Source organism: Aphanomyces invadans (assembly GCF_000520115.1).
Source record: "Aphanomyces invadans strain NJM9701 unplaced genomic scaffold supercont1.6, whole genome shotgun sequence".
NCBI lineage: Eukaryota > Oomycota > Saprolegniomycetes > Saprolegniales > Verrucalvaceae > Aphanomyces > Aphanomyces invadans.
In genome coordinates, this window is record NW_008580151.1 from 1,158,848 (window position 1) to 1,185,294 (window position 26,447).

At 53.8% G+C, this 26,447-nt stretch overlaps 12 protein-coding genes across 14 annotated transcripts; 4 read left to right on the plus strand and 8 right to left on the minus strand.

Annotated features, from left to right (window-relative positions):
* The first annotated feature begins 633 nt into the window (after positions 1 to 633).
* Positions 634 to 3,551, plus strand: H310_04018 (AGC/AKT protein kinase). The gene is made up of 3 exons (XM_008868132.1): positions 634 to 1,749; positions 1,813 to 3,049; positions 3,101 to 3,551. The coding sequence occupies exons 1-3, from the start codon at positions 683 to 685 to the stop codon at positions 3,398 to 3,400; spliced, it is 2,604 nt and encodes an 867-aa protein (XP_008866354.1). The 5' UTR covers positions 634 to 682; the 3' UTR covers positions 3,401 to 3,551.
* Positions 3,552 to 3,661: 110 nt separating this feature from the next.
* H310_04019 (hypothetical protein) lies at positions 3,662 to 6,767 on the plus strand. Its single transcript, XM_008868133.1, has 4 exons — positions 3,662 to 5,260; positions 5,319 to 5,733; positions 5,789 to 6,183; positions 6,239 to 6,767. The coding sequence occupies exons 1-4, from the start codon at positions 3,686 to 3,688 to the stop codon at positions 6,518 to 6,520; spliced, it is 2,667 nt and encodes an 888-aa protein (XP_008866355.1). The 5' UTR covers positions 3,662 to 3,685; the 3' UTR covers positions 6,521 to 6,767.
* Positions 6,590 to 8,557, minus strand: H310_04020. 2 transcript variants are annotated; one of them, XM_008868135.1, is made up of 3 exons: positions 7,430 to 8,557; positions 7,076 to 7,381; positions 6,590 to 7,031 (listed from the first exon to the last, which is right to left on the minus strand). In XM_008868135.1, exons 1-3 carry the CDS (start codon positions 8,471 to 8,473, stop codon positions 6,630 to 6,632), a joined length of 1,752 nt encoding a protein of 583 aa, XP_008866357.1. In that variant the 5' UTR covers positions 8,474 to 8,557; the 3' UTR covers positions 6,590 to 6,629. The 2 variants fall into 2 exon arrangements, with proteins under 2 accessions (XP_008866357.1, XP_008866356.1); XM_008868134.1 differs by having other exon boundaries at positions 6,590 to 7,381.
* A 1,118-nt stretch (positions 8,558 to 9,675) lies between these two features.
* On the minus strand, positions 9,676 to 16,131 carry H310_04021. Of its 2 annotated transcripts, XM_008868137.1 has the most exons (10): positions 15,113 to 16,131; positions 14,757 to 15,067; positions 13,819 to 14,669; positions 13,491 to 13,772; positions 13,302 to 13,443; positions 13,129 to 13,251; positions 12,732 to 13,064; positions 11,806 to 12,678; positions 11,296 to 11,761; positions 9,676 to 11,248 (listed from the first exon to the last, which is right to left on the minus strand). In XM_008868137.1, exons 1-10 carry the CDS (start codon positions 16,113 to 16,115, stop codon positions 9,801 to 9,803), a joined length of 5,832 nt encoding a protein of 1,943 aa, XP_008866359.1. In that variant the 5' UTR covers positions 16,116 to 16,131; the 3' UTR covers positions 9,676 to 9,800. The 2 variants fall into 2 exon arrangements, with proteins under 2 accessions (XP_008866359.1, XP_008866358.1); XM_008868136.1 differs by having other exon boundaries at positions 13,819 to 15,067.
* Positions 16,132 to 16,578: 447 nt separating this feature from the next.
* H310_04022 (hypothetical protein) lies at positions 16,579 to 18,320 on the plus strand (the record flags this gene model as incomplete). Its single annotated transcript, XM_008868138.1, has 11 exons — positions 16,579 to 16,659; positions 16,710 to 16,877; positions 16,918 to 17,115; positions 17,169 to 17,229; positions 17,284 to 17,375; positions 17,431 to 17,481; positions 17,529 to 17,672; positions 17,726 to 17,823; positions 17,884 to 17,958; positions 18,007 to 18,157; positions 18,204 to 18,320. 11 exons carry the CDS (start codon positions 16,579 to 16,581, stop codon positions 18,318 to 18,320), a joined length of 1,236 nt encoding a protein of 411 aa, XP_008866360.1.
* H310_04023 (hypothetical protein) lies at positions 18,302 to 19,300 on the minus strand (the record flags this gene model as incomplete). Its single annotated transcript, XM_008868139.1, has 5 exons — positions 18,302 to 18,585; positions 18,633 to 18,811; positions 18,854 to 18,941; positions 19,000 to 19,081; positions 19,140 to 19,300. The coding sequence occupies 5 exons, from the start codon at positions 19,298 to 19,300 to the stop codon at positions 18,385 to 18,387; spliced, it is 711 nt and encodes a 236-aa protein (XP_008866361.1). The 3' UTR covers positions 18,302 to 18,384.
* Positions 19,301 to 19,397: 97 nt separating this feature from the next.
* On the minus strand, positions 19,398 to 20,224 carry H310_04024 (hypothetical protein; the record flags this gene model as incomplete). Its single annotated transcript, XM_008868140.1, has 4 exons — positions 19,398 to 19,541; positions 19,594 to 19,698; positions 19,752 to 19,916; positions 19,958 to 20,224. The coding sequence occupies 4 exons, from the start codon at positions 20,222 to 20,224 to the stop codon at positions 19,398 to 19,400; spliced, it is 681 nt and encodes a 226-aa protein (XP_008866362.1).
* Positions 20,225 to 20,332: 108 nt separating this feature from the next.
* H310_04025 (hypothetical protein) lies at positions 20,333 to 20,901 on the plus strand. Its single transcript, XM_008868141.1, has 2 exons — positions 20,333 to 20,431; positions 20,484 to 20,901. Exons 1-2 carry the CDS (start codon positions 20,368 to 20,370, stop codon positions 20,798 to 20,800), a joined length of 381 nt encoding a protein of 126 aa, XP_008866363.1. The 5' UTR covers positions 20,333 to 20,367; the 3' UTR covers positions 20,801 to 20,901.
* On the minus strand, positions 20,772 to 21,558 carry H310_04026 (hypothetical protein). The gene is made up of 4 exons (XM_008868142.1): positions 21,454 to 21,558; positions 21,303 to 21,391; positions 21,120 to 21,235; positions 20,772 to 21,070 (listed from the first exon to the last, which is right to left on the minus strand). The coding sequence occupies exons 1-4, from the start codon at positions 21,520 to 21,522 to the stop codon at positions 20,856 to 20,858; spliced, it is 489 nt and encodes a 162-aa protein (XP_008866364.1). The 5' UTR covers positions 21,523 to 21,558; the 3' UTR covers positions 20,772 to 20,855.
* Positions 21,559 to 22,084: 526 nt separating this feature from the next.
* Positions 22,085 to 22,760, minus strand: H310_04027 (hypothetical protein; the record flags this gene model as incomplete). The annotated part of the gene is made up of 2 exons (XM_008868143.1): positions 22,085 to 22,580; positions 22,633 to 22,760. The coding sequence occupies 2 exons, from the start codon at positions 22,758 to 22,760 to the stop codon at positions 22,085 to 22,087; spliced, it is 624 nt and encodes a 207-aa protein (XP_008866365.1).
* Positions 22,761 to 22,772: 12 nt separating this feature from the next.
* Positions 22,773 to 24,931, minus strand: H310_04028 (hypothetical protein; the record flags this gene model as incomplete). Its single annotated transcript, XM_008868144.1, has 6 exons — positions 22,773 to 23,048; positions 23,102 to 23,186; positions 23,242 to 23,456; positions 23,500 to 23,571; positions 23,616 to 23,717; positions 23,765 to 24,931. 6 exons carry the CDS (start codon positions 24,929 to 24,931, stop codon positions 22,773 to 22,775), a joined length of 1,917 nt encoding a protein of 638 aa, XP_008866366.1.
* Positions 24,932 to 25,079: 148 nt separating this feature from the next.
* On the minus strand, positions 25,080 to 26,387 carry H310_04029 (hypothetical protein; the record flags this gene model as incomplete). The annotated part of the gene is made up of 1 exon (XM_008868145.1): positions 25,080 to 26,387. One exon carries the CDS (start codon positions 26,385 to 26,387, stop codon positions 25,125 to 25,127), a length of 1,263 nt encoding a protein of 420 aa, XP_008866367.1. The 3' UTR covers positions 25,080 to 25,124.
* Between the last annotated feature and the right edge of the window lie 60 nt (positions 26,388 to 26,447).

Consider the following 26,447-nt stretch of genomic DNA (forward strand, 5'->3'; position numbering starts at 1 on the left):
GCCTCAAGCGCATCACATGTGGGACGGGATGTACAGTCCTATCTACATCCATCACAACGTGTGCCACACAGCGTCATGGTGTCGGCGGCCCTTGGCTGGCGCCCTTCCTAACGATGCAATGACACGAATCCTAATTAGCCCTTCTGTCTGAAACCCAGTTTGAGTCACACCAGCGACGACGACACGACAAGAGACACCACGATAGTCTGGCGTGCCACCCACCGCTGCCCGTCCTTTTTCACGTCTCGCATAGACATCACTCGAACTATCCTGGAGTACAGGCTGCCATGAGCACTACTTCATTGCGAATCACCGGGTTCATCACTCAAATCTTGACAAAATGGCCCTGGTGTGGGCACGCCGACTGGTGTCGCCCGTGCCACGTAGTTAACAGCGAAGGGCGGTGCAGTAATTGATGTAACGTTTGAGTGTCGCTCTGAGGAGAGCGCATTGGGCCCCGACCTGGTCCTGGAAATTGGACAAGTAGTCATGTTATCTTGCAATTTGTAACAAATATAAAATTTGTCTAAAATATTTAGGGTCCCCCCTCCGAGGGAGCCCTGAAAACACGCCTAAAATCACGTCCTTCGATATAAATAGCCCAAATACACTGGCTTTTGAACAATCACATCAGTGACTTGGAAGAGGGAGTGAGAAGCACCAGTACCGTATTCGAGCAGAGATGATCAAGCTACCGAAATGGCTGAGCCGCAAGAAGAGCAACGCTTCATCGAACCCTCCCCCTGCTCCACACCCGGCGCCGGGTCCCATGCGGACCTACAGCTCGCCGAGTGCACCAGCGTCCACCCGTGTGCAAGGCAACGGGTCGGCGCTTCAAGCAAGTGCCGCCTCCACCCAACCCCAGCCTGAACCGCTACCGTTTCAGCACCCCCTCTATTCAATGGACAACGACGGCATGATTCGATTCAAAGCGACGGGGAAGCAACTCGACGAGAACGACATTGCCATCCATCAAGATGAAATTTTGAATGCCGTGGTCGGGTATGTCCAAGACACGATGAAACGCGAGATGGGGTTTCAGGAAGTGTACCTCCCATCGAACAGCCCACAGCACCTCAAGTGCAACGTGTTTGTGTCGTCCAACTACCTGACCGCGAAAAAACTCGTTCTCTTCGTCGCGGTGTCCCGTGGTCTCTCTCCCGGCATTTGGAGTCGCGGCCTCATCCTGAACTCGGGTGTCCGGGCAGGGTCGATGCTCGCGTACTTCCGCAAGGCCTTGGACGAAGGGTATGGTATCATCGTGCCGAATCCCAACAAGAATGCCGTCATGATGCGCGACTCCAACAAGAAAGTCCCGATTCCTGGGTCGGCGTCGCCTGAAGAACACATGGACTCGGTGTGGGACGCGTTCGTTTCACCTGCCGACGCCAAGCGAGTGTTTTTCATCGGGTACTCATACGGGGGTGTCTTGGTCAAGTACTTGTTGCACTCGCGCGGCGAAGCTCTCCTGCGTCGAAATGGTGCAGTCGCATTGATTGAATCGTCCCATCGTATCGAAGACGGCGACTCGCAGACTGTCAAATCGCTCTTGGCTCACCGTGCAATGTACTGGGAGGTGAACCACGACGTGCCACTCCAAGCCAAAATGGACGGCGACGCGCCGTACCGCACGGGGTGCACATGTCTTTCAGCCGGGAAACCCCCTCGTGCACTCACCAACCACTACTACGTTGCCGCGTTCTGCATCAAGAATGTCATGGACCCGCTCTTCCGCTTCTTGAACGTCCGGTAAAGGATACTCACGTACCTGAGCTTGTGAGGGCATGCATCTCATGGATGCCATGATCGTAGCGACGCCACAACATACGTCGACACGGAAAAGAACCGCCCCGCGGACGTGCCACCACCGCCCCCATCCTCTGCCGAAGATAATGCCTACGCCATGGACACATCGACCAACACGTTCCGCCCCGACATGAAGCGCACGCAGAGTGGCAAGTTCAACAACCCTGGGAGCGAAAAGCATTGCAACTTGTGTCTCTTCCACTTTACGTTCTTGGATCGTCGCCATCATTGCCGCATGTGCCACCGTGCTGTGTGCAATGCGTGCTCTCGTGACCGGTTATTCATGCCGGGTGCGTCAACTGCTCAGCGCGCATGTACTGACTGTGCGTCCGACGGGAACAAGCCATTCCCGCCCCCTGAGAGCCTCATGCGCCAGCAGTCTGGCAGCAGCACTGCCGGCAGCAATGGCACGATGCGTGCTAACTCGAGCAGTAGTGCCGATCAACTAGTCGATCCTCGTGAAGATCGCAACCGTTCGACGTCGTTTGGCGAAAAAACACCCAAGGCCAAGCTCGGCGTGGAAGACTTTGACCTGCTCAAGGTGATTGGGAAGGGTGCGTTCGGAAAGGTGATGCTCGTGCGTCGCAAAGACGACGGCAGTGAAGATGGCCAGTCTGGCGCTACATACGCCATGAAGGTGCTCAAAAAGGCCAACGTGTTTGCAAAGAACCAAGTCGAACACACCAAGTCGGAGCGCCGTATCCTCCGCGACATCGACCACCCGTTTGTGGTTCGCTTGCGGTACGCATTCCAAACCGACGACAAGCTGTACCTTGTTATGGATTACTACACGGGCGGCACGCTCTTCTTCCACTTGCGCAAGTCGCGCAAGTTTTCTGAAAAGCGCGCTCGGTTCTACGCGGCACAGCTCCTTTTGGCCATGGGCCATCTCCACGACGTGAACATTGCGTATCGCGATCTCAAGCTCGAAAACATCCTCATGGACGACAAGGGGTATGTGGCGCTGACCGACTTTGGTCTGTCCAAGGAGAATGTGGACGTTCCAGACGGTGCCAAGACGTTTTGCGGCACGGCCGAGTACATCGCGCCCGAGCTGTTGAAGGGGTTAAGCTACGGCAAGCCTGTCGATTGGTGGGGCTTTGGGACGCTCTTGTTTGAAATGATGACTGGCCAGACGCCATTCTTTGACAAAAACCGCAAGAAGATGTTCCACAACATCTTGCACCGCGACGTGATTTTCACGCCGGCATTTTCCGAGGACGCCAAGGACCTCTTGACACGGGTGCGTGGTGTACGCCTGCCATGACTTTGTGACTGATGCCATCGCATGTAGTTGCTGTTGAAAGACCCCGCGAAGCGATTGGGCAGTGGGCCGTCCGGCGCGCAGGAAATTATGGACCACGCGTTCTTTGCCAGTATTGACTGGGATAAATTATTGCGCAAGGAGGTCGAAGCACCGTTCAAGCCCGTCGTGACCAACGAACTTGATACGGGCAACGTTGCTCCGATCTGGACGCGAGAACCTCCCCGCGACTCCCCCGTCACACAGCAATTCGGCCCAACCGCTGCAAAGGAGCATCATTTCGACGGGTTCACATACATGCCGACGAACGAAATGACCAAGAACGTTTGAGGACTTTTGCGTCGCTCGCTGTGCCTCACGTCATACTGTTCCCGTCGTCGATTGCCAGGACCCTTGAATCACATGTATAACTGTTCGACATTGACATTCGCCATCGCCGTGGAATTCTGGAATGTCGGTGTGTTCGAGTCACTTGAAACAGTTAAGTTGTTGTGCGATAGATGGGTCGAGTGACCTCAAAATTCTACCAATTAGGGTGAAGAAAGTGGGGAATTTTAACCAGTTAGAACGATCCAAGGCATTCTTCTTGTCACCAAGTGACTGCGCCACGCCGAGATGGATCCGTCCGAGTGGCACGCCCTGGGGAAAGCCCAGTACCAGAAGCATCGACTGTTCGAGATGGCGCCGTCGTGGAAGGAAGAGGTGGCGTCCCTCGGCGACTTGAGGGAGTTCCTCGTCGTCCCGGCACAGTTTGGCGGCCCCATCGCCATGATCCGTGATCCGTCTCGTCTCGTGAAGATGGACTCGAAGGGGTCGCTGTCCCGCACGCTGTACATTTTCAACGCGTGCGGGGCGAAACTTGCCTCCGTGAGCTTTTCGTCTTACGACACGAAGAAGAAGACGTTGTTCGGCATGTTTTGGACAGACGAAATGCGATTGATGTGCGTGTTTGACGACGGCGACTGTGTCAGCTACAGCATTATGGGGGCGGTCGAAACGTCATTTGCTCTATTTCCCGTGGATTCTCGATTCAAAGTGATCTCGATCGAGTCGTGGGGCGGCGGGTTCGTTGCGCTCTTGGACAACTTTATGATCGCCCAGGCGCTGGACATCGATTCGGTCAAACCGCGGGTGTACTGCATCACGGAGACAGGGGTGAGTCCAACAAACCCTCCAACGTGCATGGCAGTGCTCGACCCGCGGTTTGTCAAGACCGGGTTGCCTGAAGTATTCTTGGGGACTTCAACCAACTCCCTTGTCGTCGTGAGCAAAGGGTCTTCGTCTGGCGAGCCGAACAAGGTGATGGACATGCAGCTGCAAAACTCGATGAAAGCCCCGATCAGCAAGATTGCGATTGCCCCGAACGGAATGTTCATGGCTCTCTTCTCGCAAGACGGGACGCTCACCGTCCTCAACACGACGTTCGACAAGAAGATTTTAACGTTTGACACACAGAGCAAGACGAGCCCAGCTGCAATGCTTTGGTGCGGAGAGGACTCGGTGTTGTTGTACTGGCAGAGTGTGGGGGTTATCATGGTAGGGCCGCATGGATCGTGGCTCAAGTTTCCTTGCGATGAAGGACCTGTCGTCCTCAGCCAGGAGGTGGACTGCTGCCGCATTTACAGCTCAAGCTCCCATGAAGTTCTCATGCGTGTGCCCCGCGCGACCGAGGACATCAAGCGAATTGGCAGCACGGCACCGGCTGCCATGCTCCTGGATGCGTTGGATGCGTTTGATTCTGGCGACGCCAAGGCGGACGAGAACATTCGGTCGATTCAAGCGCAACATACGTTGGAGCAAGCAATTACGGACTGCATCACGGCGGCAGGCAATGAGTTTGACTACGCGGCGCAAAGCTCATTGCTTCGTGCAGCTTCGTATGGCAAATGCTTCTTCGACAATAGCGACTCAATAGCCGCGGCGAGTGCCAACGCCGACGGCAACGGTGGCGCCACGTCCAACTACGACTCGGAGTTTTACGTCGACATGTGCCGCAAGCTCCGTGTGCTGAACGCGCTTCGAAAACCTTCGATTGGGCTTCCCTTGACGCTGGCGCAGTTTGATCGCCTTTCGTGTGAAGTTGTCGTATCTCGATTGGTCGCGATGCACCATCATTTCCTTGCACTCAAAATCTGCGACTACATGAAGATCACATCTGACCGTGTTTTGGTCCATTGGGCCTGCGAAAAGGTTGAACGCTGCATCCCCAGTTGCTTGCGGAAGTTTTTCCAACTGACATGTGTTTCAGGTGAAATCGTCATTCGAAGCCTCGAACCCTGCCGGCGTCCCCATGACGGACGAAGCCATTGTGGCGATGGTGCGGAAGAAGTTAAAGGACGCCACGTTGGTGTCGTACTCGGAAATCGCAAGCTGCGCTGAACGTGCTGGGCGCCATCGACTGGCAACCATGTTACTCGACTTGGAAGAAAACGCGTCTGACCAAGTGCCTTTGCTCTTGTCGATGGGTGAATTTGAATTGGCACTTCGCAAGTCGCTCGAGTCGAGTAACACAGACTTGATCTACTTAACGCTGTTCCATATGGAGCGGACGATGCCACCCGACGACGTTCGGCGCGTCCTGCACAGCGAGCCACAATACGCGGAAGCAATCCACCTTCTCGCGTCCTTTTACATTGCGACCAAAGCCGACCCTTCCAAGCTCGGTGCGTGCTCTATTGTTGTGTCGACGAAGACGACGTCACGGAGACTTCGTTGTAGACAACATTTGGCACGAAGTATTGAGCGCCAATCATGACGTGTTGACGTCGTTCACGGAGCCCAACACGGACGAAAAGCTCAAGAAGCTGAAAGACGCCATGGCCAAGTACAACAGCGCCAAACTTCCGATCAACGCCAAGCTGACGGAGGACCAAATGGAGCTACTCGTGGAGCAGCGCAAGCTGGATGAAAAGTCGAGCGGCGGGCCGTATGTGTACGTTGGGATGTCTCTCAGCGACACAATCCGCCACCTGTGCATGGACGCCACGCGCGAGCCCAAGTCGCTGCAAGTGGCGGCGGCAATCGCCAAGAAATTTAAAGTGCCGGAGAAGCGGTTCTACCGCGTCAAGATCAAGGCACTGGCAGAAACGCATCAATGGGATACGCTGCACAAGGTACACGGCTCCTTTCTTGGTCGCGTCGATCTCTTTACGTGATGTATCATGGTAGTTTTCCAACGAGAAGAAATCTCCGCCCTGTGGCTTCAAAGCGTTTGCAATTGCATGTTTACAAGAAGGCGAGAAGGGTCAGGCCGAGTCGTACGCGTCTCGTATCACGCAGCCCGACGAAAAGTTTGACACACTCGTGCACTTGCAAATGTGGACGGCGGCGCTCGAGATGGCCGTCAAGTTGAAGGACCCCGACAAACTCTCGAGCGTGCGCAACAACTGTCCATTGCCCGATATCCACGGTCAGATCGACCAAGCTGCGCAGCAATTGGGATTTATCTAGGGCTGTCATTCACCCGACGACAGGTCGTGCTGCCGTGGTCGTTCCATGTCCAAGGAGACAAGCGTCGACGAAAGAGATCATGACGGTGGCATGGATTCGATCGAGATCGTTAATTCAATATCAAACACCGAAAGTGCCGATGCAGTTCGTGGTTGAGCAAGTCGTTGCATTTGGTTGCGTCATTCATGTATACGCTGTACTCTTGCACCGACGCGCCCGTCGGTTCTACCGTGCGCAGACACATTTGGGTGTACCCTCGGATGCATGTGGTGGGGTAGTTGTCGTGGGGATGCGAGATGTCTTCCACGACCACCCACGACACGACGTGGTCCTTGGCTGGGTTCTGGTGAGGCGATAGCTCATCGTGGAGAACGCTGCGGAGCAACAGCACCTGTCGCCCTCGTTCGATGAACCGTTTTGCAATGTAGTGGTGGGGCGTCGGGCCATCCATGGTCAGGCCATCGTTCTTGAACGTTTGGAGAAAACAAGTGTGGTCGTCCAGCAGATCGACCTTGGTCCAACATCTCAACCACTGGCATCGACAAGGCGACGTACCTTGGTGCTGGCTCCGTGCGACGACAGCTGGACGCGCCACAGGACGTCACCAACGTCGACGACACCTCCGTACACGACACCAAATTTGTTTATTTCTACGAACGAAATGTCGTCATGTTGGAGGACGAGCCCAAACGGCCCGTCGTGGTCGGCCGTCGGCAGCTTGGCGATAAATGTGTCGGCAAGTTGGTGAAGTTGGTCGTCGAGCATTGCACGCACGGTTTGGATGCGCATGACGGGATGCTTGGACAGAGTGTGCTTGGCGCAATACGGGTCCGCAGGTTGTCCGCGCGGGTCGAAGCACAGCTACCGACCACAAATAGGCTAAACATTCGACGCTGGTAGCAGTCATACCGGGACGTCATGACGAGGGCCATTGCCCATCATCCTTCGCTTGAGCGACACGGCAATGTGAAGGTGCTCCACTAGCGACTGGTAGAGACACTCCTGCTCCTCGAGACTGGCACGCTTCTTGGCAGCCTCCGCAGTGCAGATGTTTTGCCATACTGCGCCGTGTCCATGGGCTATATGCGCGTGCTGCGACTTGTGCAGGTCGGTCATGTTGGCCTTGAGCTGTTCCAGTTGCAGTTCCAGGAAGTGTGCTTCATTCTTGAGCGAGTCGACTTGGGCCAACTTTTGCTTGCGATACTTGGTTTTTCGCATGCGATCTTTTTTCAATCGTGTGGCTCGTTCGTCGTCTTCCAGTGTGAAGCCTTTGGCTCCCGTGTTATCCCTGTTGCTGCGGCAACGATGGTTGCGATTGTCGTCGCCATCGTCCTCTGACTTGCCCACGTGTGTGTTGGCCGAACAGTTCTCGCTCTTGATAGGGTCTCCTTCGTCCGACTCTGTGTCTTGGTTGTCGTACCTGCGTCTATGAGCTGTGCTACCGCCCTCGACTTTGAGCTTCTTGCCATTCGCCTTGGACGGATTATTGACGCCAGCGTCGAGAAGTCGGTGCTTCTTGGATGACACATCTCGCACTGTCAAGACAACTCCGTTGACACTGCTCTGGTGCATGCACTTGATCGCTTCATACTTGGCCGCGGCATCGGTGAACGTAACGAACCCATACCCAGAGGAAACGCCCTTCTTGTCGTCCACGGCGACCTTGGCATCGATCACCGTGCCGTACTGGCTAAACATGTTCCTCAGCCCCGCATCATCGAGGCTTTTTCTGAGCCCCACCACAATCACCTTATTGTGATGGGCGGGAGATAGTGGAGACGCGGGCCTCGATCGGTCTTCACTGGCCAGACGACGAGGCTGGAGGGCGTGGCCTGCAAAGGGAAGCGGAAGTCGTCGTCGCATTGGAAGGGTTGACGAGAGTGTGGGGGCTGCAACTGACGACACCGCCGATGACAACATGTGCAGCGGGGGCAGGGTGTACGACGAGCTCATGGCACCACAACGGCCGTCCCCGTCGAGGAGATTGTGGGGAATGGGCGAGGTGAACGTGCCACTGCTTGTTCCTGTCAAGACAACACTTCGCCACCCATTTGTATCGAACGGAGGCACACTCACATCGACTCTCCATTCCTCTCTTGAACATCCTAAAATACACTCCCTTGTATCCTAACGTTAAAATACCTACTGCAATTCCGCACTCGGCACCCGTGCGACCACCGTGACGTTGTGCGGCGACGCCATCCACGTCGGTGAATTATGACTTTATGCCGTCGTGCAGCAACTTTGTTGAAGGAAGCCCCGTCCAGAGAAGAGGATAAATCGATTCATCCAGCAGAGTGATTTGAGAGTGGACCTTCCGGTGAATATCCGGACCGTGAACAAACAAGGCACAATCATCGGCACCTTTCCGACTTGTTAAGTACGATATCGAACGCCCTCGCTGCCTGGGTGTACAAAAGTTCCTCTGAAGTACGATCCAGTATGAACATCACGCCCATCGATCAGATCGACTTGTCACGACATGTGGCGCCCCGAGTTTCTTGGCGCCGCGCCGTGGCCATCCTTTTTTCATCGCTGGGCTGTCGTCGACGCACAGCCCCGCCGACCATTGACGCACAGTGGCGAATCCACCTTGTATATCTTGCCAGAGTGGTTGGACGTCCACAACCTCCCATGGCGGTGCACCTATAACCCGCCCATGTGCGGTCATGACATATGGGGCTTTGTTGTTTCGTCCAACTCCGCGCCGCTTGCGCTCGGCGCAGTACAAACTCTCAACGGAACGTGATGTGCACCATGTACGCGCACGGCGACTCGACGCCGCGACCACCACCTGCCCCTTCCCCTGTATGGCAAGGTCATTCGCAATACCGTCGCCTTTCGTCCCCGTGTTGTGCTCGCCAGTTGCTTGAAGTGAAATCTCCACGGGATTCTGGGACTAATCAGATCGAGTCTGGCCACGACTTTAAGATTGTTGTACAGGTCACCAAGTGGAAGGACGAACGTCGGCGGGTGGTCCTCGTGTCAAGTGACGTCGACAGGCAACCGATGGACCCACGTCGGCGCATCGCTCGCCCCGTCGTTCTGGTCCCATCCTCATCCCGACTTTGAGAGAGTCCACACCTACTCTATGCTGGAGGATCCCTGGGAAAGGAGCATCCTCGTCGTCTTGCGGAGGCTTTGAACGAAGAGGGTGGCGCAGCCACATTCCATGTAATCGTGTTCGTCTTTAGCCCCTGGTGGCAAGAGGGGGAGATGCAGGTGCTTCGTAAGACATTGATATGGAATCGTTCTATTCCATGGCACTTCCTCGAATGTTCTACTTGGCCGTCTTGACTACATGCACCATGCTGCAGTTCGACACGACTTGGATCGTGTAGTTTTTCACGCCCGAGGGCAACGACCGCTCGATAGTCTTTCGATATGGCAAGTGCAGCAATGCCAGCAACTGGCCATCGTCGCCCACCACCAAGAGGTACAGCAAGTGCGGCCGAGGCTTTGTCCATCGATTTGTGATGATCGATTGAAGCTTGGAGTTGTGCACTTGAATGTGCACTTGGACTTGATTGTTCCCGGATGTAGTGGTTGTCCATGAAACTTGTGGCATCTTGTCCACCACAGCCAGGCACTCCTGGCGCTGCTTGTCCGACAGACGACGAGGCAGCGCTCTCTTGACTTGGTCGATCGATCCATCGAACTCTTCAGGGAACGACGCCAGTTCGTCCGACGTCACGTGCGGCAATTGCCACCACGATTGCGCGTGGGGCCAGTAGCCATACAAGACACCCTGGCTTAGCTGGTTGATGGCGAGCACGACCGACGGACGACCGATGAGCGCGGCGAGGTCCATCATGGCCCCCAGAATGCGAGGAAGGTGGTCCAGTACAAGTCGCAGGTCGTTCCAAAAGTCACTAGACGGCAGCGGAACTTGCCCCAAATGCATTTGAACGAGGAGGAGGCACTTGAGCTGTGAGCTGTGGGTGTCCCACTTCCACGTCCGTTCTCGAAAGCGGCATTGCTGCGCCAGCGACACAATCAAGCGCTCTTCCTGCGGTCGAATTGGCAACTGGGCAAACTCAACGCACCCGCAAACAATGCGAATCAGCGAGAACGTCGACACTTTGTCGTCGGCCAAGCCGTTCAGCGCATCGTGCAAATGCTGGACCGATCTGCACTCTAGGTACTGCGCACTTGCGATTTTCCCCAGCGCCGTCGGTTGCACCACGCCTTTGGCGAGCGTGCAGCATCGTGCTTGCACGAGCCGTTGCAAGATGGACGACACGAGCTTCTTGAAGAAATCTTCGACTGTCGTATCGATTTGGTAGTAGGCTGAGTTCTTCTGCACTCGCTGGAATAGAAACGTCCACGACAAATACTTGACCGCGTCGGCCACCGACTTGACCGTGCCATTGGCGATTTCTGCGTTTAGCGTGTTGTCCAAGTGCAAGTGAAGCGACGATTCCACGGGCAGCGGCTCGTAGATGAAGCGCTTGATAAAGTTTTGCTTTATGTCTTGCACAAGGACACACGCAACGCCGCTCGTGTCGAACTGGGGCCGTCCCGCGCGACCAATCATTTGGAGGAGGTCACTCATGGGGTAGTCGGTGTACCGGCCATGCTTGGGGTCATAAAACTCTGTTCCTTTGACCACGACCAAGTGTGCCGGTAAATTCACGCCCCACGCCAATGTCGACGTGCAAAGGACGACTTGAATCTTGTTGTTCAAAAACAGTTCCTCGACAATCTCGCGATCTCGTGACCCCAAGCCTATCATACATGTTGCTGCAACTGGAAAGTTGAACGGATATCCGTACCGGCATGATGCAACCCAATGCCAAAGTGCAAGGTGTCTCGCAGCGCGGGGTCGCGCACCTGGTCGACCCACGTCGCCATGATGTCTTCATCTTCCCACAGAAATTGCTTGGGTGTCCCAGCAAGGGCTGCGAACGAGATGAGCGCCATCGCCGTCAGCCGGGTCTGGCTGCGCGACGATACAAAAACCAGAACTGGTTTGGTAGGGGAATGCGATTGAATCGCGTGGTACGTGGGTTTGTTCATGGCCGTCATGCGAGGACAATAGTGGCGGCCGGCAAACCCTTGAATGTGCACGTCCATAGCGATGGGACGCACAGACGCGCGGAAGTTAAAAATGCCGTGGGCAGGATCGGCAATGCCCAACCATTTGCCCACATCGAGTGCATTTGCCAGCGCCGTGCTCAACCCCACCAGACGAATGGCTTGGCGAAGCATGCGCATGCGCGACACAATTGCTTCCAGAACCTAGTCGAAGTCTTTCACATAAGAAACACCGAGATCGCTAGTACCGGGCCGCGATCTTCGCCAAGCAAATGCACTTCGTCCAGCAGCACGAGCCGCACCATGTGGACGAACGATGTCGCATGGATTGTACGTGTAACCAAATCCCATTTTTCTGGCGTCGTGACAATGATCGAGGCTTGCTTCAACACCCGCGCTTCGACTGTCGTGTCCCCCGTGAGTTCGACCACTTTCTTGCCCATCGTGCGCTCAAACTTGCGGGTCCAATCTTTAACCCGTTCGCGCGCCAGCGCCTTCAGTGGCGCCACGTACACGACGATGTTGTGACGCTCCTGGACGTTCCACAGGCGCAGCATGGCCAGTTCTGCCACAATCGTCTTGCCGCTCCCCGTCGGCGCCCCCAGGAGAACATTTCCGTCTGTGTGGTACATCGTGTGGAAGAGTTGGGTTTGGATCGGGTTGAAGAACGAAAATGACGAATAGAGTTCTTCGAATGCAGGCTGCTTCAACGCGGACACGGGTAACGGATGCAAACGAAGCAGCGGCGTGTAGTACACTGGATCGGGGGCCTTGTCGGTTGCGTCAGGAATTTGAATCGGATGGCAGCTATCGACGCCGACCCAACGATCCGAGAGAAGGCGGAGAGTGTAATCAGGGGTGCTGCCTTGGAACATGGGGACGTGGAACGTGCACTGAATGACGTCGAGGCGCTGAGCTTTGTGAAGCAAGACGTGCTCGGCGTGGTACATGGCGTTTTCGTTCTCCACCCACATCCACCACGCTTCGACAGATCCGTGGTACAAGTCATTCCACTCGAAGTCGCAAGAGACATCGACAGACACTTTGAGAATGCCTTGAGTCAGCGGCTGGACGCGGACGTCCACAGTTAAGTACGGCAAATACCGCATGTGTTGTACAATCTGTGCCAAGATGAATCAAATCCTCGATGAAATGCAGCAAGACACTAACAAACCTTTTCGGCCACGCGCGGGCTGTGCACGGCGACGCCAATCTCGTCCGCACTGAGCGTGAACAGCGTGTCGATATCGTAGCGCTCCTCGAGGCGAGCGACCGCGTCGAACGGCAGGACGTTGAGAAAACGCCGAAGTGGCGACTGCGTCCACCACATGCGGTGGTCGATCGCCTTGGCAATGTTGAGCACCTTTTCGGCTGCAAGGGGCCACCCTTTCTTGAGACAAATGTCAAACAATGCTCGCGTGACGCGAGACCCATTTTGCGCCACATAATTCGTGTCGGAAATCAACGTGAAATTGGTCAATCTCGACGAGGTATTGGAGATATACGCCTGGACAACATTCATTACGACCCCCGTTACGCCACCAAGGTAAAGCAGTGGATGTGGCACGCACCTGCAGCAAAATGTTGGCCTTGCCCGACGACGCATTTTCGCCTTTAATGGACAATTTGCACATCTTCTTGACGCGTTCGAGCTCGACTAGTTCGTCCTCTCGCACCTGCACTTGTTCAAATTCCTACATCCCCACAATGGGTGAGCCAATTTTTAAATCTCGTAGTCACATACCGCAGACGAGCATATCACGTGCAGGATGTCTTCGTCCTCCATGTTTTGATTCAGCATTTCGTTGAACGTTTCCACCGTGCCATGCGTAATGTAGTAATGGCTGGCCACCCGACCCAAATTTGTCACGGCGAAGTCGCCTCGCCTAATGCTTTAATTGAAAAACCGTTCGACACGCGTCCGTGCCTTTACCTTTGGTCGTATTTGATCATGCGGGCGTCTTCGAGAGTCTGAATGGCTTGCTTGAGAAGTTCGGTCCGCTTGTTCACGAGCATGGGGTCATTCGCTCGCTCGTCAAACGACATTCCATACGTCATGGGGTTCTTCATCATTCGAACAAACAAATAAGTGTAGCTGAGCCATGCCAACGCTTCAGGCAGGTTGGCCACGGTGCCAGACACGATTTCTGCATTCAAATGGTCCGGTAACGTTTTGATCAGCGCAGATTCGATCGGGGCCTGGTTTGCCAATGCCCTACGCTCGATGTGGTGAATACATTCTTATTCTGACGACGTCGTACCGCAGGTAATGGTCGAGCTGATCGTGCGTCGTCACAATCGTGGCTTCCCCTGAAGTGTCGTACTGAGGTCGACCGGCGCGCCCAAAGATCTGCATCACGTCGAGCATGCTGAGCGGGACCATGCAACCCTTTTCAGCGTTGTAAATTTGGGTTCCTTTGATCAGCACCGCGTGGGCCGGCAAGTTGACCCCCCACGCCAACGTGGCCGTACAGCACAGTACTTTGATTTGTCCGTTTTCAAAGAGCTGCTCGGTCAAGTTGCGGTCGCTTCGAAGCATACCGGCGTGGTGGATGCCGCAGCCGCTCGGGGCAAACTCCCGGACGTCAGTGTTGCGAGATTTCCTTAAGAGCGCGTCGAGGGTGACGGCCATCGATTCCTTGACCGGGGTTTGGTTCGACGCAAACAAGTCCATCGTGCCGTGCTTGGCCGCCAAGTCCAAGATCGCTCGGATCGTGACAGCAGTTTCCTTTCGGGAATGCACAAAGATCATGACCTGGTGGCCGCGTTGGATGTTGTCGACAGCGTATTCGTACGCGAGTTGGTTCATCGCCATGAGCTGCTTTGTTCGGCCCTTGTCCGTGATGCCGACAAACGTTTGCTCGAGGGGCACTGGGCGGTAAGACGCATCAAAATGGAACAAGCCGCCGCCGCTTGCCTCGTTCGGCGGAAACGACACGCGCAAAAACTCTGCAACGTCCTTGTAGTTTGGCAACGTCGCGGACAGCCCGACAATGCGAATCATCGTTTGCGTCGACTCCACGCGGCGCAACGTCCGCGCCACGATTGTTTCAATAACCGGACCGCGTTCGTCCGCGAGCAGGTGGACTTCGTCAATGATGAGCAATTTCACCTGCTCAAACAAGATTGTCAGAAATCCCAGTCCTATGGACAGACACGACACCAACAACGTCCAGTTGTAAAGCGTAGTTCAATGCACCTGCGTGAGAAGCGCCTGCTCATGAGTCTTGCGCGTGATCACGTCCCATTTCTCTGGCGTCGTCACGATCACGTGGGTTTCTTCTATTTGTGCCTTTGTCATTTGCATATCCCCCGTGAGCTCGGCCACGTTAATGTGCAGCGACTTGAGCCGCTTCGAGAACCGCGTTACAACTTCCTGGGCCAGCGCTTTCATGGGCGCAACGTAAATGATCTTCATCGTGCTAGAGTCGACGCGCCCCGTGATTGCGTTCAAATTGGACTTGACCTCTCGTAAAATCGTCATCATTGCCACGTTTGTTTTCCCCGCCCCTATAGTATGTCTATGAAAAGAGACCGCCAACGTCGAAAACGGACCTGTCGGCGCGCACACAAGGAGGTTTTGGTTCGAGTTGTACGCGGCTTCAAACAACTTGGACTGGAGTCGATTGAAGTGCGTGATGCCTTCAAACACGCTGTACGTGAACGGGTCCATGCGAGAGATCGGCACCAGCTCGTTCACGGTCAGCGGAGTCTGCACCTTGGCTGGGATGAACACCTTTTCGTAACCCTTCTCGACTGTCTTGATCGCCCCCGCCGGCAACCCAGACGCGATTGTGTTCGTTTCGTATTCCATTTCCCCAAACTGTTCCTTTAGCAGCGACGTTGATGCATTCGCCTTGCGGTCGATGTTGCTTTCTCGAAGGGCCTCCACAATATCCATGTCGTACCCCGCCGCTTCCAGCCAATTCTGCTTTTCGTCCATTGCGGCACCGCCATTACGGCGCTGATTGCGACGAGCTTCCTTTCGCTGGTGCTTAGACACATATTGGTCCAACTCGCTCGAGATGCTCACAGAAGAGGCTTTCTTGGACTTGCTGGAAGGGGACCGAGGCGGCGTAGTCGCCGACGTCACAGCTGCAGCGCGAGTGAGTTGTCGTGTCGTAAACGTTTGTATCGACGCGCGGGCAGACAGGATCTCTTGGATGAGTTCAATGCCATCGAATCCCAACAGGTTGAACAACAACGATTCTGCGTCGTTCTTTTTGAGGGAGTCTACAATCGACGATGCCAATTCTGACCCTGGGATCGGAGAGTCATGCAGCAGTGCATGTTGTTCACAAACTCTAACAAGCCATTCCGGACTCACAGACTTGACGGCGGTCGCCGCGCTATTGTCCGGCCCTGACGCAGCAACCCAGTCATACCGTAGGAATGACGCATGTGGAGGCTCTTCCTGCGAATACACGAACGGACGGACCATGTCAAAGTGAAAGAGGGCATTTTTCGACGGACGGATGTTCAGTGGGCGCTTCTTCGGCGTTGTCGACGGAGCAATGCTTCCGAGCGCATCTTCAATCAACGTGAGCGCAAATCCCATCGTTGTCGCACTGATCTCAAACCGATAGTACCATCCATTGTGAAAAGAGTATTCTATGCTGTATTTTCAAAATAATTAATGGCGTATTTTTTATTGTTCCTTTCACTTTACCTGATTGCATGAAATAAAATATGGGAGACTGCACGAAAGACTATTTTATTTCGAGCCTGTCCCACATATTTCGATCGTCAACTTCGCCATGCATCAATGGAACTTCCACGGAAATATCTGTCGCAGGCAATGCGCTACATACTCTGTTGCCGAAGCGACCATTGAACTACTAAGGGCACGAGCCACTTGGTCCTGGGCGGAAATTACGCTATCCTGAGCTGCTCGAGTACCGCCAAACCACACGCACAGACTGGATGTGAAGGTGATGGAGGCCAGGTCTAATCCACGTATCCGGATCCGAATATAGTGTTGTATCCTTTGGAGGCATCGAACACTCTGTCGAAGAGACAGCATGGAGGTGGCCTTGGCAAAGTTGGACGAGCTCTACAGCATACATGACCACTTTTTCAGCGCTAACAAAGAGGAAAAGAAGGTGGTTTGTGTGTGCATGATTGTGTACTTTCTCATTACTTGGACACGTAGCTCAAGCTGCAAGCACTGGTCGATGAAGTGATGGCGCTTGTCGATGATGTCGGCATGGATCGATCTAACTCTCGCGAATTGAAAGCCACTGCGTGGTACATTCAAGGCAAAGCGCTCGAAGTATTTCCCGAGTACAACCCGTCGTCTGAGGCATTGCTCACGAAAGCGGTACAGAGTCTGTCATTTTAAGCGCTCACACTGTCGTTAGGCCAAGCTTGATCCATGCAATTCGGACATTTGGGTATCTCTTGGAAACTGCTTTTGGAAGAAGGGCGATCTGGAGGCTGCCAAGAACTGCTTTGAATCGTGCTTGGATTATGGGCCTAGCAAGCATGCGCTGCGGAGCCTATCCATGGTATTGAGGAAAATGGGCACCAACGTCGAAGAAAAGACCAGCAATATCAAGGTCTTGCAGACGCTCAGTTTGTATGATTCAATTTTTACAATACTACCTCGTAGGCCAGCATCACCCACGCAAAGGCAGCGCTGAATTTGGACATCCAGGATGGTGAATCGTGGTGTGCGTGCCCTGGCCAAGAGCCACCGATGCCACTGATCTCACTAACATGTGTAGATGTCATGGGCAACGCGTACCTCGCCTTGTTCTTTGCTTGCTCCCACAGCACAGTCGACTTGGACCGATCGCTCGCCGCCTACGCTCGAGCTGTACCGTGGAATCATGACTGACATATTTGAGTCTAAACTACTTGGGTCACTGCAGGAAGCCGGAGGGGCGGCCAACAACCCCGACCTGCACTTCAATCGAGCCAACGTTCGGCCTATATTTGCCCTATGCAGCACTTCACGTTTTTGTCGTAGGTGCATCGTTACAAAGAAGACTATGCGCTTGCAGTGCAGAGCTTTTGCAAGGCGCATGCCCTGGATCCGTCGCTTCGCGCGATGGCGATCGTGGATGGTATTCTTCGGTGGACGCTTCGAGTTTCCAACTTAATCCATCATAAGGTAAGATGGACAAGTCGTTCGTGGCCGTCGATAAAAAGAACTCCACATGGCAGGGGAGGTTCAAAGTCACCCGCATTGCGCAATTGGCATCTGCGTTGCCGCCTGTGTGTGAAGTCCAAGGGCGAACTCGTGTGTCGATCTCATCCTTGCAGTAAGGATTGCTTCCCGTGAATATGGTGGTGCCCATGTTGACTTACTGAGGATAAAATAGGCAAGGCCACAATGAAGGGAAGGTCGTCGCATTAAAGCTGCTCGTGGATGTAGTCCGAGGAAACGAGCCACCTGGGTAAGTCCAACCCCGTGCATCGTTCCAACGATCGAGATGTTTTGGAAGGTGTTTTGTCATGATGGACGAGGCGCAAACGTGCTGTGCCGTGTCAATATACCACTTGGACAGCGTCGCGTACACGAAAATGACGGAGCGGGATGTGTTCTACGTCCTGGACCCTTTCGTCAAGGTCGTGCACCTCGAGTACAACTGCATGGTAGGTCACTTTACCCACGACACAATCGTCTCACTCGTTAGTCCAGTCGATCAACTACGTGTGCCTCCACGTGGCCGAGCCACATTTGTTTCTTATCAACGGCCACGTCGTGGCGGAGTCGTACGCGCATGCTGAGATTCATTTGAAGAATTTTGATTTGTAGCCGTCCAGCACAGCAGACAGATATTTCCATGACAAGCCGCTTGTACAACATGATGAACCTACACTTACTTGCCTGCTCCCCCGGCAGACTTGAGGAACGCGTCCAAGTGCTGCCCTTGGTACTTGAGGAACTCAATTTCTTCTTTGTATCGCTTCTCCTGCAGCGCACGTCGCTCGCTCCCGCGCTTTTCGATCACTTCCAATTTGTTGGTCAGCTCCAGCACCTTGTTCTCGTACTCTCGCTTTTCTTCTGCAAGCAACGCAATCTGGATGCAACTGGTCACGTGCGGAATCATTCCACGTCATGATGCACCTTGTCTTCGATCGACCCCATCCCTTGCTCGGCCTGCAACTGCTTCCGCACGCCGAACGTGATGCTGCTGTCGTATAACGTCTTGTACGCATCAGTGGTCATGCGAATTTCATCTCGGATGCGCAGAAGCAGAAGACCTCGTTCCGGAGAATTGATCGTGACTTCTCGTATGAGTTCATCTGCGGCACGTTGTCAGCTCAGGCAGCGACTAAAATACACACCAAAGCACTGAGCGTATATGTCTTCGCGAACGTTGCAAATCCCGCTTTCACGCGCTTGACGTTTAATCAGCTTGGCATCCATTTGTTCCTACAGACAAGGAGAGAATGTCGTGCAGTGCCAATGTCGACAACTCTGTTGCTCATACTTGAAGCTTGATCACGTCAAATCGAGTGGATGGTTCTGCGGACGTGTAGCGCATCCAATGACCTGTTTCCTCCTTCCATGTTCTGGAAGCACGCGTAGAGTTGTTTGGACGAATCGCATCGAACAAAGAGTGTGTCTTACTGTGGTGGGAGCATCGCATTCAATACGTCTTCGATGCGTGAGACGGGATCTATTTTCGTGCCTGGTGCTGGTTTGGCCTTCTTGCCTCCTTCATTGTGCTCGCCTGTGAAGATGGGGGCGTCGTACTTCACCAAGCTCTCCGGCGGACTCGGCTCCGACATATTCAAATATCTCTGACGCCCTTTCGGGTGGAGGGATATCCGGATAACGACCAGTTACACAAATATCCGGATATTGCGACTGTTCGATACACGATTGCTACGTCATTGCTCGTTTTTTTGCCTTTTCGTCTCGTTCACGCTGTAGCTGCTCCGTGTACAGCTCTTGTGGGGTTTTGTAGCTCTCTAACGACTTGATTGACTTCTCAGAGTTGACTATCCTTGCCGCTTCGGCAGCCTTGAACTGTCATGGTCCAAGTGAACGCATGAATTCGCGCTCAGCAGATCGTACTTACCGTCGTGCGCAAGTCTTGCTTCGACTTGACCACAGAAGAATTCCACGGCACAGAGTCCCTCAAGTCGGGGTGATTTGGTAGCTCTTCGGTTCGCTTGCAAATACCCTACAAGGCTGTTCAGGCACTTCATCCACTTTACGTGGTAAACAAATTTTTACGCGTTGCATTCGTTTGTCACCAAAGGTTTCACCGGGCTTGATATCCTGCTGAAGAACTTCCAGAATGCCCTGGTTGAATTTAGTGGGCTTTGCCAGCAGTGTTGGGTACTTGTCTGGCAACTTTTCAGCTCGATAATTGTATTGGTACATGTTGCCATGATTCATCTACACCGATTCAGTGTCCGTGCTGTTGCAAGAGAACCTACCTCGCCATTTGCAAAAGTGCGCTTGTAGCAGTTTGTCCGAAGAATGCATGACTCTGTCGTCGCCTGGTCCCAGCTTGGCCGTTCTGTCGACAGTATCTTGGACCTTAACGAAGCCTGAACTTCGTGTTTCGCTGCAATCTTCTGCGGTGGTGTGTCATCAATATGAAAACACGACTCTTGGAACTTGTAGTTGACTGGAGCTTGGGTACCGCCGATTTGGAACTTGGTCTTGAGCGGCAGCGGTCTCGTTGGCTCGTCACCGTTCATGGCGAGACGGTATTCAAAGTGACCACGCGGATCTATATTTATTGCCGCCCGCCGTTTCAACATAAACATCCGGATACCTGTTGGACGTCGAGCGGCCATATCCGGATACGCCACTCCTCAACCATTCCTCGACGCAGTTGACGATGTTGCGCCGCTCGATGAGCCGCGCGCTCTCTACGGCCGCCAAGGCCGCACCCGAGAAACCAGGTACGTTAGTCAGAACATCTAAAGGACGTAGCATTCTGACATGTTCATGTAGAATACCCCAAATCCTTCTTGTCGCACTTGGCCAACCAGCCTCTCAATGCCTTCAACGTGGGAGTGACTATTTTGACACTATCGCTGTCAATTCAGCTCGTAAACTCGAATAACGCGGTCAAGGAAGAACAGAATAAGAACGAGAAGCTCGCCAAGTATGTGTCTCGGCTGGAAGACCGATTGAAGGAGCTGAACATTGTCGTGTTGACGGAGGACGAGCTGGAGAAGGCCGCGGAAGCGGAAGCTTTGCGCCAGGTGGAGTTGGATTTGCAAGAAAAGGCTAAGACTGCCCCCAAGACCAAGAGTGTCATGGTGTAAATCATGATAAAGCAACCACATATTTCTGCCTTTACGATGGAACTGTGAAAGCTGCCTACTTCTTGCCCGTTCCAGGAAGCGATCGCTTGGTCGAGTTCGAGTCCAGTCTGTTCATCTCATTGACGGCGGTGAGAATCTCGTTGATGTTTGTTTCCAGCACCATGCCGCCCATCACGATTTCATCCAGCACGTAGTGGACCTTGTCGCTGTGGAAGATCAAGTCGAGTTCGCACACGTTTTCAAAGCACTTGTCGAGGGTTTCCACAAAAACTGATGATATGCAATGAGCTTGCCACGTTGGAGGCGCACGCTTCCCTACCTTGAATGAGGTCCAAAATGCCCAGGTCGCTCTCTTGCTTGTCGACAGCAAACACAAAGTACAGAGTTGCATAATGCCTGTATATGAGCTTGATGCCATCTCCCCAGTAGCGCACACTACAAAATCAACTACTTTGAGGATATATACGCTTTCTCTGCCATTTAGTCCGACAGCGATACCTACCTGCCTTCCAGAAAATTGCACAACGTGTCCGGTCGCTTCGACACTTGAGTGTAAATGTCCCGGATGACGGCTTGCTGCTCGGCGTCGGGCTGCCGAACATATCGTCATGTACCAGTATACAACAAGACATGGAAGAGAAAGTCAGACGTACCACATGCTCGTAGAACTTGACGATGCGCGCCTTCCCGTGGTTGTTCACAATGAGCACCCCCTTGATCATTCGTGCCGATTTGCAGTCGCTCACGGCTGAATATGGAACACCCGTCAGAGGCAACCTTTCGTGATCAACAATTGGTCAATATTATATCGAATAACTTACATTTATAACCAATGAAATAGGTCCTGTTGCTTTGTCACCACGTCGTCTCAAGATCTCGGCGCAGCTTCGACACACCAAAATGTCCGCGGACGGCACTTGCGCGCTCACATGTCCATGAGTCCATGAACGTTTACGCTGCAACAAGCTTGCCCAGCTGATAGACAATGGAATGAACGGATTCATGCGCACGATTCCTACTAACGGAGATAGCCAGATGTATCCATCCAAAGCCTCGGATGTCCCACCCATGGTCGCACAATCGTGTGGTCAAGCAGCTAACCCGAAGGAATCGTTCAGAGTAACTTCACCAACTTCCTTTAGCTCTCTGTTTGCACAGATACTAATAGTTTCTTGATCCTGAGCAAGTTTCTGTAGGAGAGGAGTTAGCTTTCGTCACGATAACTTGGATGCTGGATCGTCCGTTGCATGGCCACGAGTGCAGTTGAAACCAGCTTCTTTCAAGTTACTCCAGCATAAAAATTCGGTTCGAGATGTCGTTCACCATCCAGTCGATGCCATCGGCTAATCCATCACCGGTGAACGCGCTGCACGATTGAATCTTCCAGTGGCGATTAGCAAATTGCCTTTCGTGAAGGCCCAATGCCAACACGATGTCTTCGGGGCTTAGCGCGCCAGGGAGATCCTGTTTGTTGGCGAATATAAGAAGCGTGGCTCCTGCCAGCTTTTCTTGGGTTAGCAACGCCATCAACTCGCGCTTGCAAGCTTCCAGTCGACGGCGGTCGGCGCTGTCAACGACCCACACAAGTCCGTCCGTTTGCTCAAAGTAGTTGCGCCAATACGACCGAATCGTTTGTTGACCACCCACGTCCCATACGTTTAGCTTGTACTGCTTGTATTCGAGTGTTTGAATGTCAAAGCCAAGCGTGGGGCTGATTGATGTGATGTCCTGGCCCATGAACTTCTTCAGAATAGTCGTCTTCCCCGCATTGTCCAAGCCTCTACGCACGGCAGCATGAGCTGACGATGATTTGAATAGCTCTGAAGGCATACAGCATCAGGATGCGAAGCTCCTTCTCCTTTTGTTTGACCTTCTTCAAGATCGTAAGCAGCCCCATTATGATGGGATCCTCGAGTTGCTCGGATATCAATGGCACACCGCATCCGGATGCTCGATCCATCCGAATATTCTTTCATTTGTCAACACTTTTCACAATTCGTCCTTTGGCCCCAGTCTGTATCGCACCCTCAATCCGCTTGGCCCGCGACTTCATGGCTGCCGCGTAAAACGGATCCATCTTCTTCTTTGAAAAGTCCATTAAGTGCATTGTCTTTTGCTGAACGAATCGCTCCGCTTTCCACTCTTGGCGCACTTGTTGGACGTCAGCCAAGTGTCTTCTCTGCTCCATCAACGCCGCGACCTCCATTTCTCGACTGCTTCTAAGTTCCCGAAGCATTTGTTCAGAAGCCTACTCATGGTGCGACGCTCTTCAATCAGTTGCATTTGGCCAGATGTACGTACGAGTTTGTGTGCCTGTTGAACCAGGGTTCGTTCGCGCACTTCGTGTTCGCGCTGCTCCTTGACCAACTCGATTTGGTTGGCAAAGCTGTGCACACACGACGTGCGTTAGCCACTAAGGTGTATCCCATAGTTCAACGTACTAGTTCTCCAAGGCCTGCTCTCGGTCTGCGTGCTGTCGGTGGATGGCGTGGAGAGCTGCTGTCGTCATTTCATGCTCCTGCTTGAGGCGCATCTTTTCCAGCGAGAGAATGTGTTCCATCGTATTCTTCAAGTTTTGTGCTTCGACTCGTTTCTGCTGGACGCTGAGGGCTATTCGTTGCAGCTTGAGCTCGTCGTGCAGCTTTTTGGTTCGAATCTAAGCACGATATCAGGTCCACCGTTCAACTGGCAGGACGTACCTGCTCAATGTGATCGGCGTGCTTTCGATTTTGAAACGACCGTGCGATGTGCTGGTTCAACTTCATTTCTTTCTACGCGAATGGTGAGTTGGCCGCCTCTCAAGAAATGGCATTACCACTCGCATGTCTTTGACATGTTCGTTCAGTAGGGCCTTGTATCGTCGTTGCTGCACGCGATCTTTCGATGCAGGGGTTGCCACGCGGTGAAGGGGTCGCACCTAATCATCTGGTTAGATAACAGGGTAACTGTGGATGCATCCATTACTTTGGCAACATGGGATTTGAAGAGTTTAGACGGCGCCGCGGGTGGCTGCTGGATCGTGACAGGCCGACTTTTCGTGGGTTCGGGTGATCGAGGCGCGTCGTCGGCATTCCATGACGTGAAGGACGATGGAAAAATCGCTTGGGTTGACTGAAGCGGTTTGGACAACTGAGATGGTGGAGTGGGGGGCTTCTCCTGCGGCGCAGCCAAATCGTCAACATGCAGGGACCCTCCATCATGCTCGTGCCGCGTGTCTTGTCGAGGAGGCACACCTGCCAGTTCCGATGCCCCCTCGGATAACTCGCGGCTCAAGCGACTCACTGACGTGAGATCGTCGTTCGAGTCTGAAAAAGTCAGACCAGTGAGCTCGTTGTCGCCACTATCGGCTAATGACACAGACGATACGCTTCCAAAGCCGAGCGCTCGGACCACTGGCGTCGATGTTGTGGGAGGTCGAGTTGAGTTCGAAACTGCGTTGGATTTGGACTTTGCTGAGGTGAACGACCGTGGCCGGGATGCCGTGGACTGATTGCCGCGAGACGCTTTCGAAGCCCCATTGGGCTGCGGCCACCTGTCGTTGCCGCCATTGTTGCTCCCAGCATTGGATGATCCACCAAGAGGTACAAAGCGGCCGTATTTTTTAGTGGTGAGCAATGATGGATCACCCAGTTCAATGGTGGTTTTGCTGCTCGTGTTTGCACTCTTTTTAGTCCTTGACTTCTTCTTCTTGGGCTGCCGCTTGATGTAGAACGTTTCATCCAGGGCCAAATCGTTGCTGCTACTGCTGGAAGCCAGTCGTGACGCAGGCCGATGCAGCACTTGGTAGACTTGAGTCAACACCCGAACGAGTTCACGAATGCAGGCAAGGTCACCACCACATACTTTGGCACCAGTCACATGTTGCAGTTCTTCCGTGAGAAGAGCGGCGGACAGGCCATCCACAACAAGTTGAGCATTATGGCTGTAATCGTCGAGAGTGCGTGGCTCACGGCGGACGTTGTCGAGACGCACGTCGAAGAAACGCTCATAGAGGGCAACACACATCGACGAGATACTGCTGACAAGCTCGTTGATGTTCTCAAATGCGTGGTTTCCATACCCAGTGAGCTTGAGGAGCGCGTTTGTCTCTTCCAGGAGCCTCTTGTGGTCGCGGTCTTCACCGTGCTCCATGCCGAAAAATCGAATATGCGGCCGTCCGATCTTGCACCCGCTCGAAACGAGCCAATCACTAACGTTCAATTCAAACTTTTGGGCCGGTTACATCCGCCGGCGGCAGCGGTTGGGGCTGCTGCCGTTCCCGTCGTCCGTCATGTTAAGTGGGATTGTCGTTCCATTACGAGTGCATATCTCTCTTTCTTACGGACTACGCCTTGAGCTTGAAGCTGTATACAGTGGCGGAAGTTGGGGTTTTGTAGACTGCGTCGGACACGTCGTGCGATTCGGACTTGTTGCTGGACGCGAGGACGACAAGGCCCGTGCCTAGTATGACGAGGAACCCACCGATCCAAGTGAGGCATCCAGGAACAGCATCAACACCTACAAATACGCCCATGGCTGTAGCCAAGATGGGCTCGAGAAGCATCACGACGCTCACGACAATCGGGTCAAAGTACTTCATCACACTGATGTACCCAACGGTACCGATGATCGTGCACACGAAAACCAGGTAAAGTTCGACGCCGAGCATATCAGGTTGCACCCATCCCAACCACCCAACGTGATGGTCCAACGTCCATCGAATGTCGATATCCAACGCGTAGAAGACCGGGATATGGAGGAACGCCGTCGCTGTGAAGAGCAGCGTCATGAACACAAACACGTCCATTTCTTGGCGGAGTATTTTTGCCGTCAGGAGGTAGAACACGCCGCCGACGGCACCGATCAACGCCACTACGTCGCCCTGCCACGACGACTGCACCACGGACGACTTGACTTCAGGGATGCTGGCTGCATGGTCCATCGTCGTGATTACGCCACCCACAAGGCCGAGCCCAGACCCAATAATTTCAAACAGCACGACGGGGTAGCCGAGGACGACCTTTCCAAGCACAATCAGGAGCGAGTGGCAGTTGTTAAAGATGTACGCGTGGCCGATCGTGGTGTGGTTCAGCGACCACAGGAACGTCATGAGGAAGAGGGCATACGAGATGGAACTCGCACCAAAAAATCCCACGAGGCGTAGCGTCAACTTGGGCCATCCCCGCTCGTACAATCCGTAACACGCAAACGGGAGAAACCCGAGGAGAGATGCCGTCGTGCGCCAAAATAACTTGACGAACGGATCGACTTGTTGCTGCAGATCCAGCGCAGCCCCCAACGACGAAATCGTGACCAGGGCTGCGACTAGCAATGCGTAGCCGGCCAACGGCACCCGTTTAGCCACAACCACGTGAACGCCAATGGCCGTGTCATGATGGTGGATGGTCTCCAACGTCACATTAGTCACTTGGGACGGCGGAAGCGTTGACAGGTTGGACAGCTGGCGCAAGATTGTACTGAGGGGACGCACTGGCACTTGGTCAACGCTGCCGAGGTAGTCTGACGACGCCTGCACAGCCAGCACATACTGTTGATGCTGGTGTTTATTGTGGTGAAACGATTGCTGGAGAGGCGACGACGACGGCATCATGGGAATCATATACGCTGTGTGGCGGTGAAGGTCCGTGGACAAGGGGCTGCGGGGCGT

What these genes read in the sequence shown, in the direction of transcription:
- H310_04018 (XM_008868132.1), top strand. Translation starts at nt 683, where the DNA reads ATGATCAAGCTACCGAAATGGCTGAGCCGCAAGAAGAGCAACGCTTCA. An exon ending in TTCCGCTTCTTGAACGTCCG is followed by an intron (nt 1,750 to 1,812) that starts GTAAAGGATACT and finishes CCATGATCGTAG; the next exon opens with CGACGCCACAACATACGTCG. An exon ending in CCAAGGACCTCTTGACACGG is followed by an intron (nt 3,050 to 3,100) that starts GTGCGTGGTGTA and finishes CATCGCATGTAG; the next exon opens with TTGCTGTTGAAAGACCCCGC.
- H310_04021 (XM_008868137.1), bottom strand. Translation starts at nt 16,115, where the DNA reads ATGGGATTTGCGCTCACGTTGATTGAAGATGCGCTCGGAAGCATTGCT. An exon ending in ACGTGATATGCTCGTCTGCG is followed by an intron (nt 13,252 to 13,301) that starts GTATGTGACTAC and finishes GTGGGGATGTAG; the next exon opens with GAATTTGAACAAGTGCAGGT. An exon ending in GCCCGCGCGTGGCCGAAAAG is followed by an intron (nt 12,679 to 12,731) that starts GTTTGTTAGTGT and finishes ATCTTGGCACAG; the next exon opens with ATTGTACAACACATGCGGTA.
- H310_04025 (XM_008868141.1), top strand. Translation starts at nt 20,368, where the DNA reads ATGTTGCGCCGCTCGATGAGCCGCGCGCTCTCTACGGCCGCCAAGGCC. An exon ending in GGCCGCACCCGAGAAACCAG is followed by an intron (nt 20,432 to 20,483) that starts GTACGTTAGTCA and finishes ATGTTCATGTAG; the next exon opens with AATACCCCAAATCCTTCTTG.
- H310_04026 (XM_008868142.1), bottom strand. Translation starts at nt 21,522, where the DNA reads ATGATCAAGGGGGTGCTCATTGTGAACAACCACGGGAAGGCGCGCATC. An exon ending in TGCAATTTTCTGGAAGGCAG is followed by an intron (nt 21,236 to 21,302) that starts GTAGGTATCGCT and finishes TTGATTTTGTAG; the next exon opens with TGTGCGCTACTGGGGAGATG. An exon ending in CATTTTGGACCTCATTCAAG is followed by an intron (nt 21,071 to 21,119) that starts GTAGGGAAGCGT and finishes GCATATCATCAG; the next exon opens with TTTTTGTGGAAACCCTCGAC.
- H310_04019 (XM_008868133.1), top strand. Translation starts at nt 3,686, where the DNA reads ATGGATCCGTCCGAGTGGCACGCCCTGGGGAAAGCCCAGTACCAGAAG. An exon ending in AGCCGACCCTTCCAAGCTCG is followed by an intron (nt 5,734 to 5,788) that starts GTGCGTGCTCTA and finishes ACTTCGTTGTAG; the next exon opens with ACAACATTTGGCACGAAGTA. An exon ending in AATGGGATACGCTGCACAAG is followed by an intron (nt 6,184 to 6,238) that starts GTACACGGCTCC and finishes GTATCATGGTAG; the next exon opens with TTTTCCAACGAGAAGAAATC.
- H310_04020 (XM_008868135.1), bottom strand. Translation starts at nt 8,473, where the DNA reads ATGAGCTCGTCGTACACCCTGCCCCCGCTGCACATGTTGTCATCGGCG. An exon ending in GCCCTCGTCATGACGTCCCG is followed by an intron (nt 7,382 to 7,429) that starts GTATGACTGCTA and finishes TGTGGTCGGTAG; the next exon opens with CTGTGCTTCGACCCGCGCGG. An exon ending in CGCACGGAGCCAGCACCAAG is followed by an intron (nt 7,032 to 7,075) that starts GTACGTCGCCTT and finishes TGTTGGACCAAG; the next exon opens with GTCGATCTGCTGGACGACCA.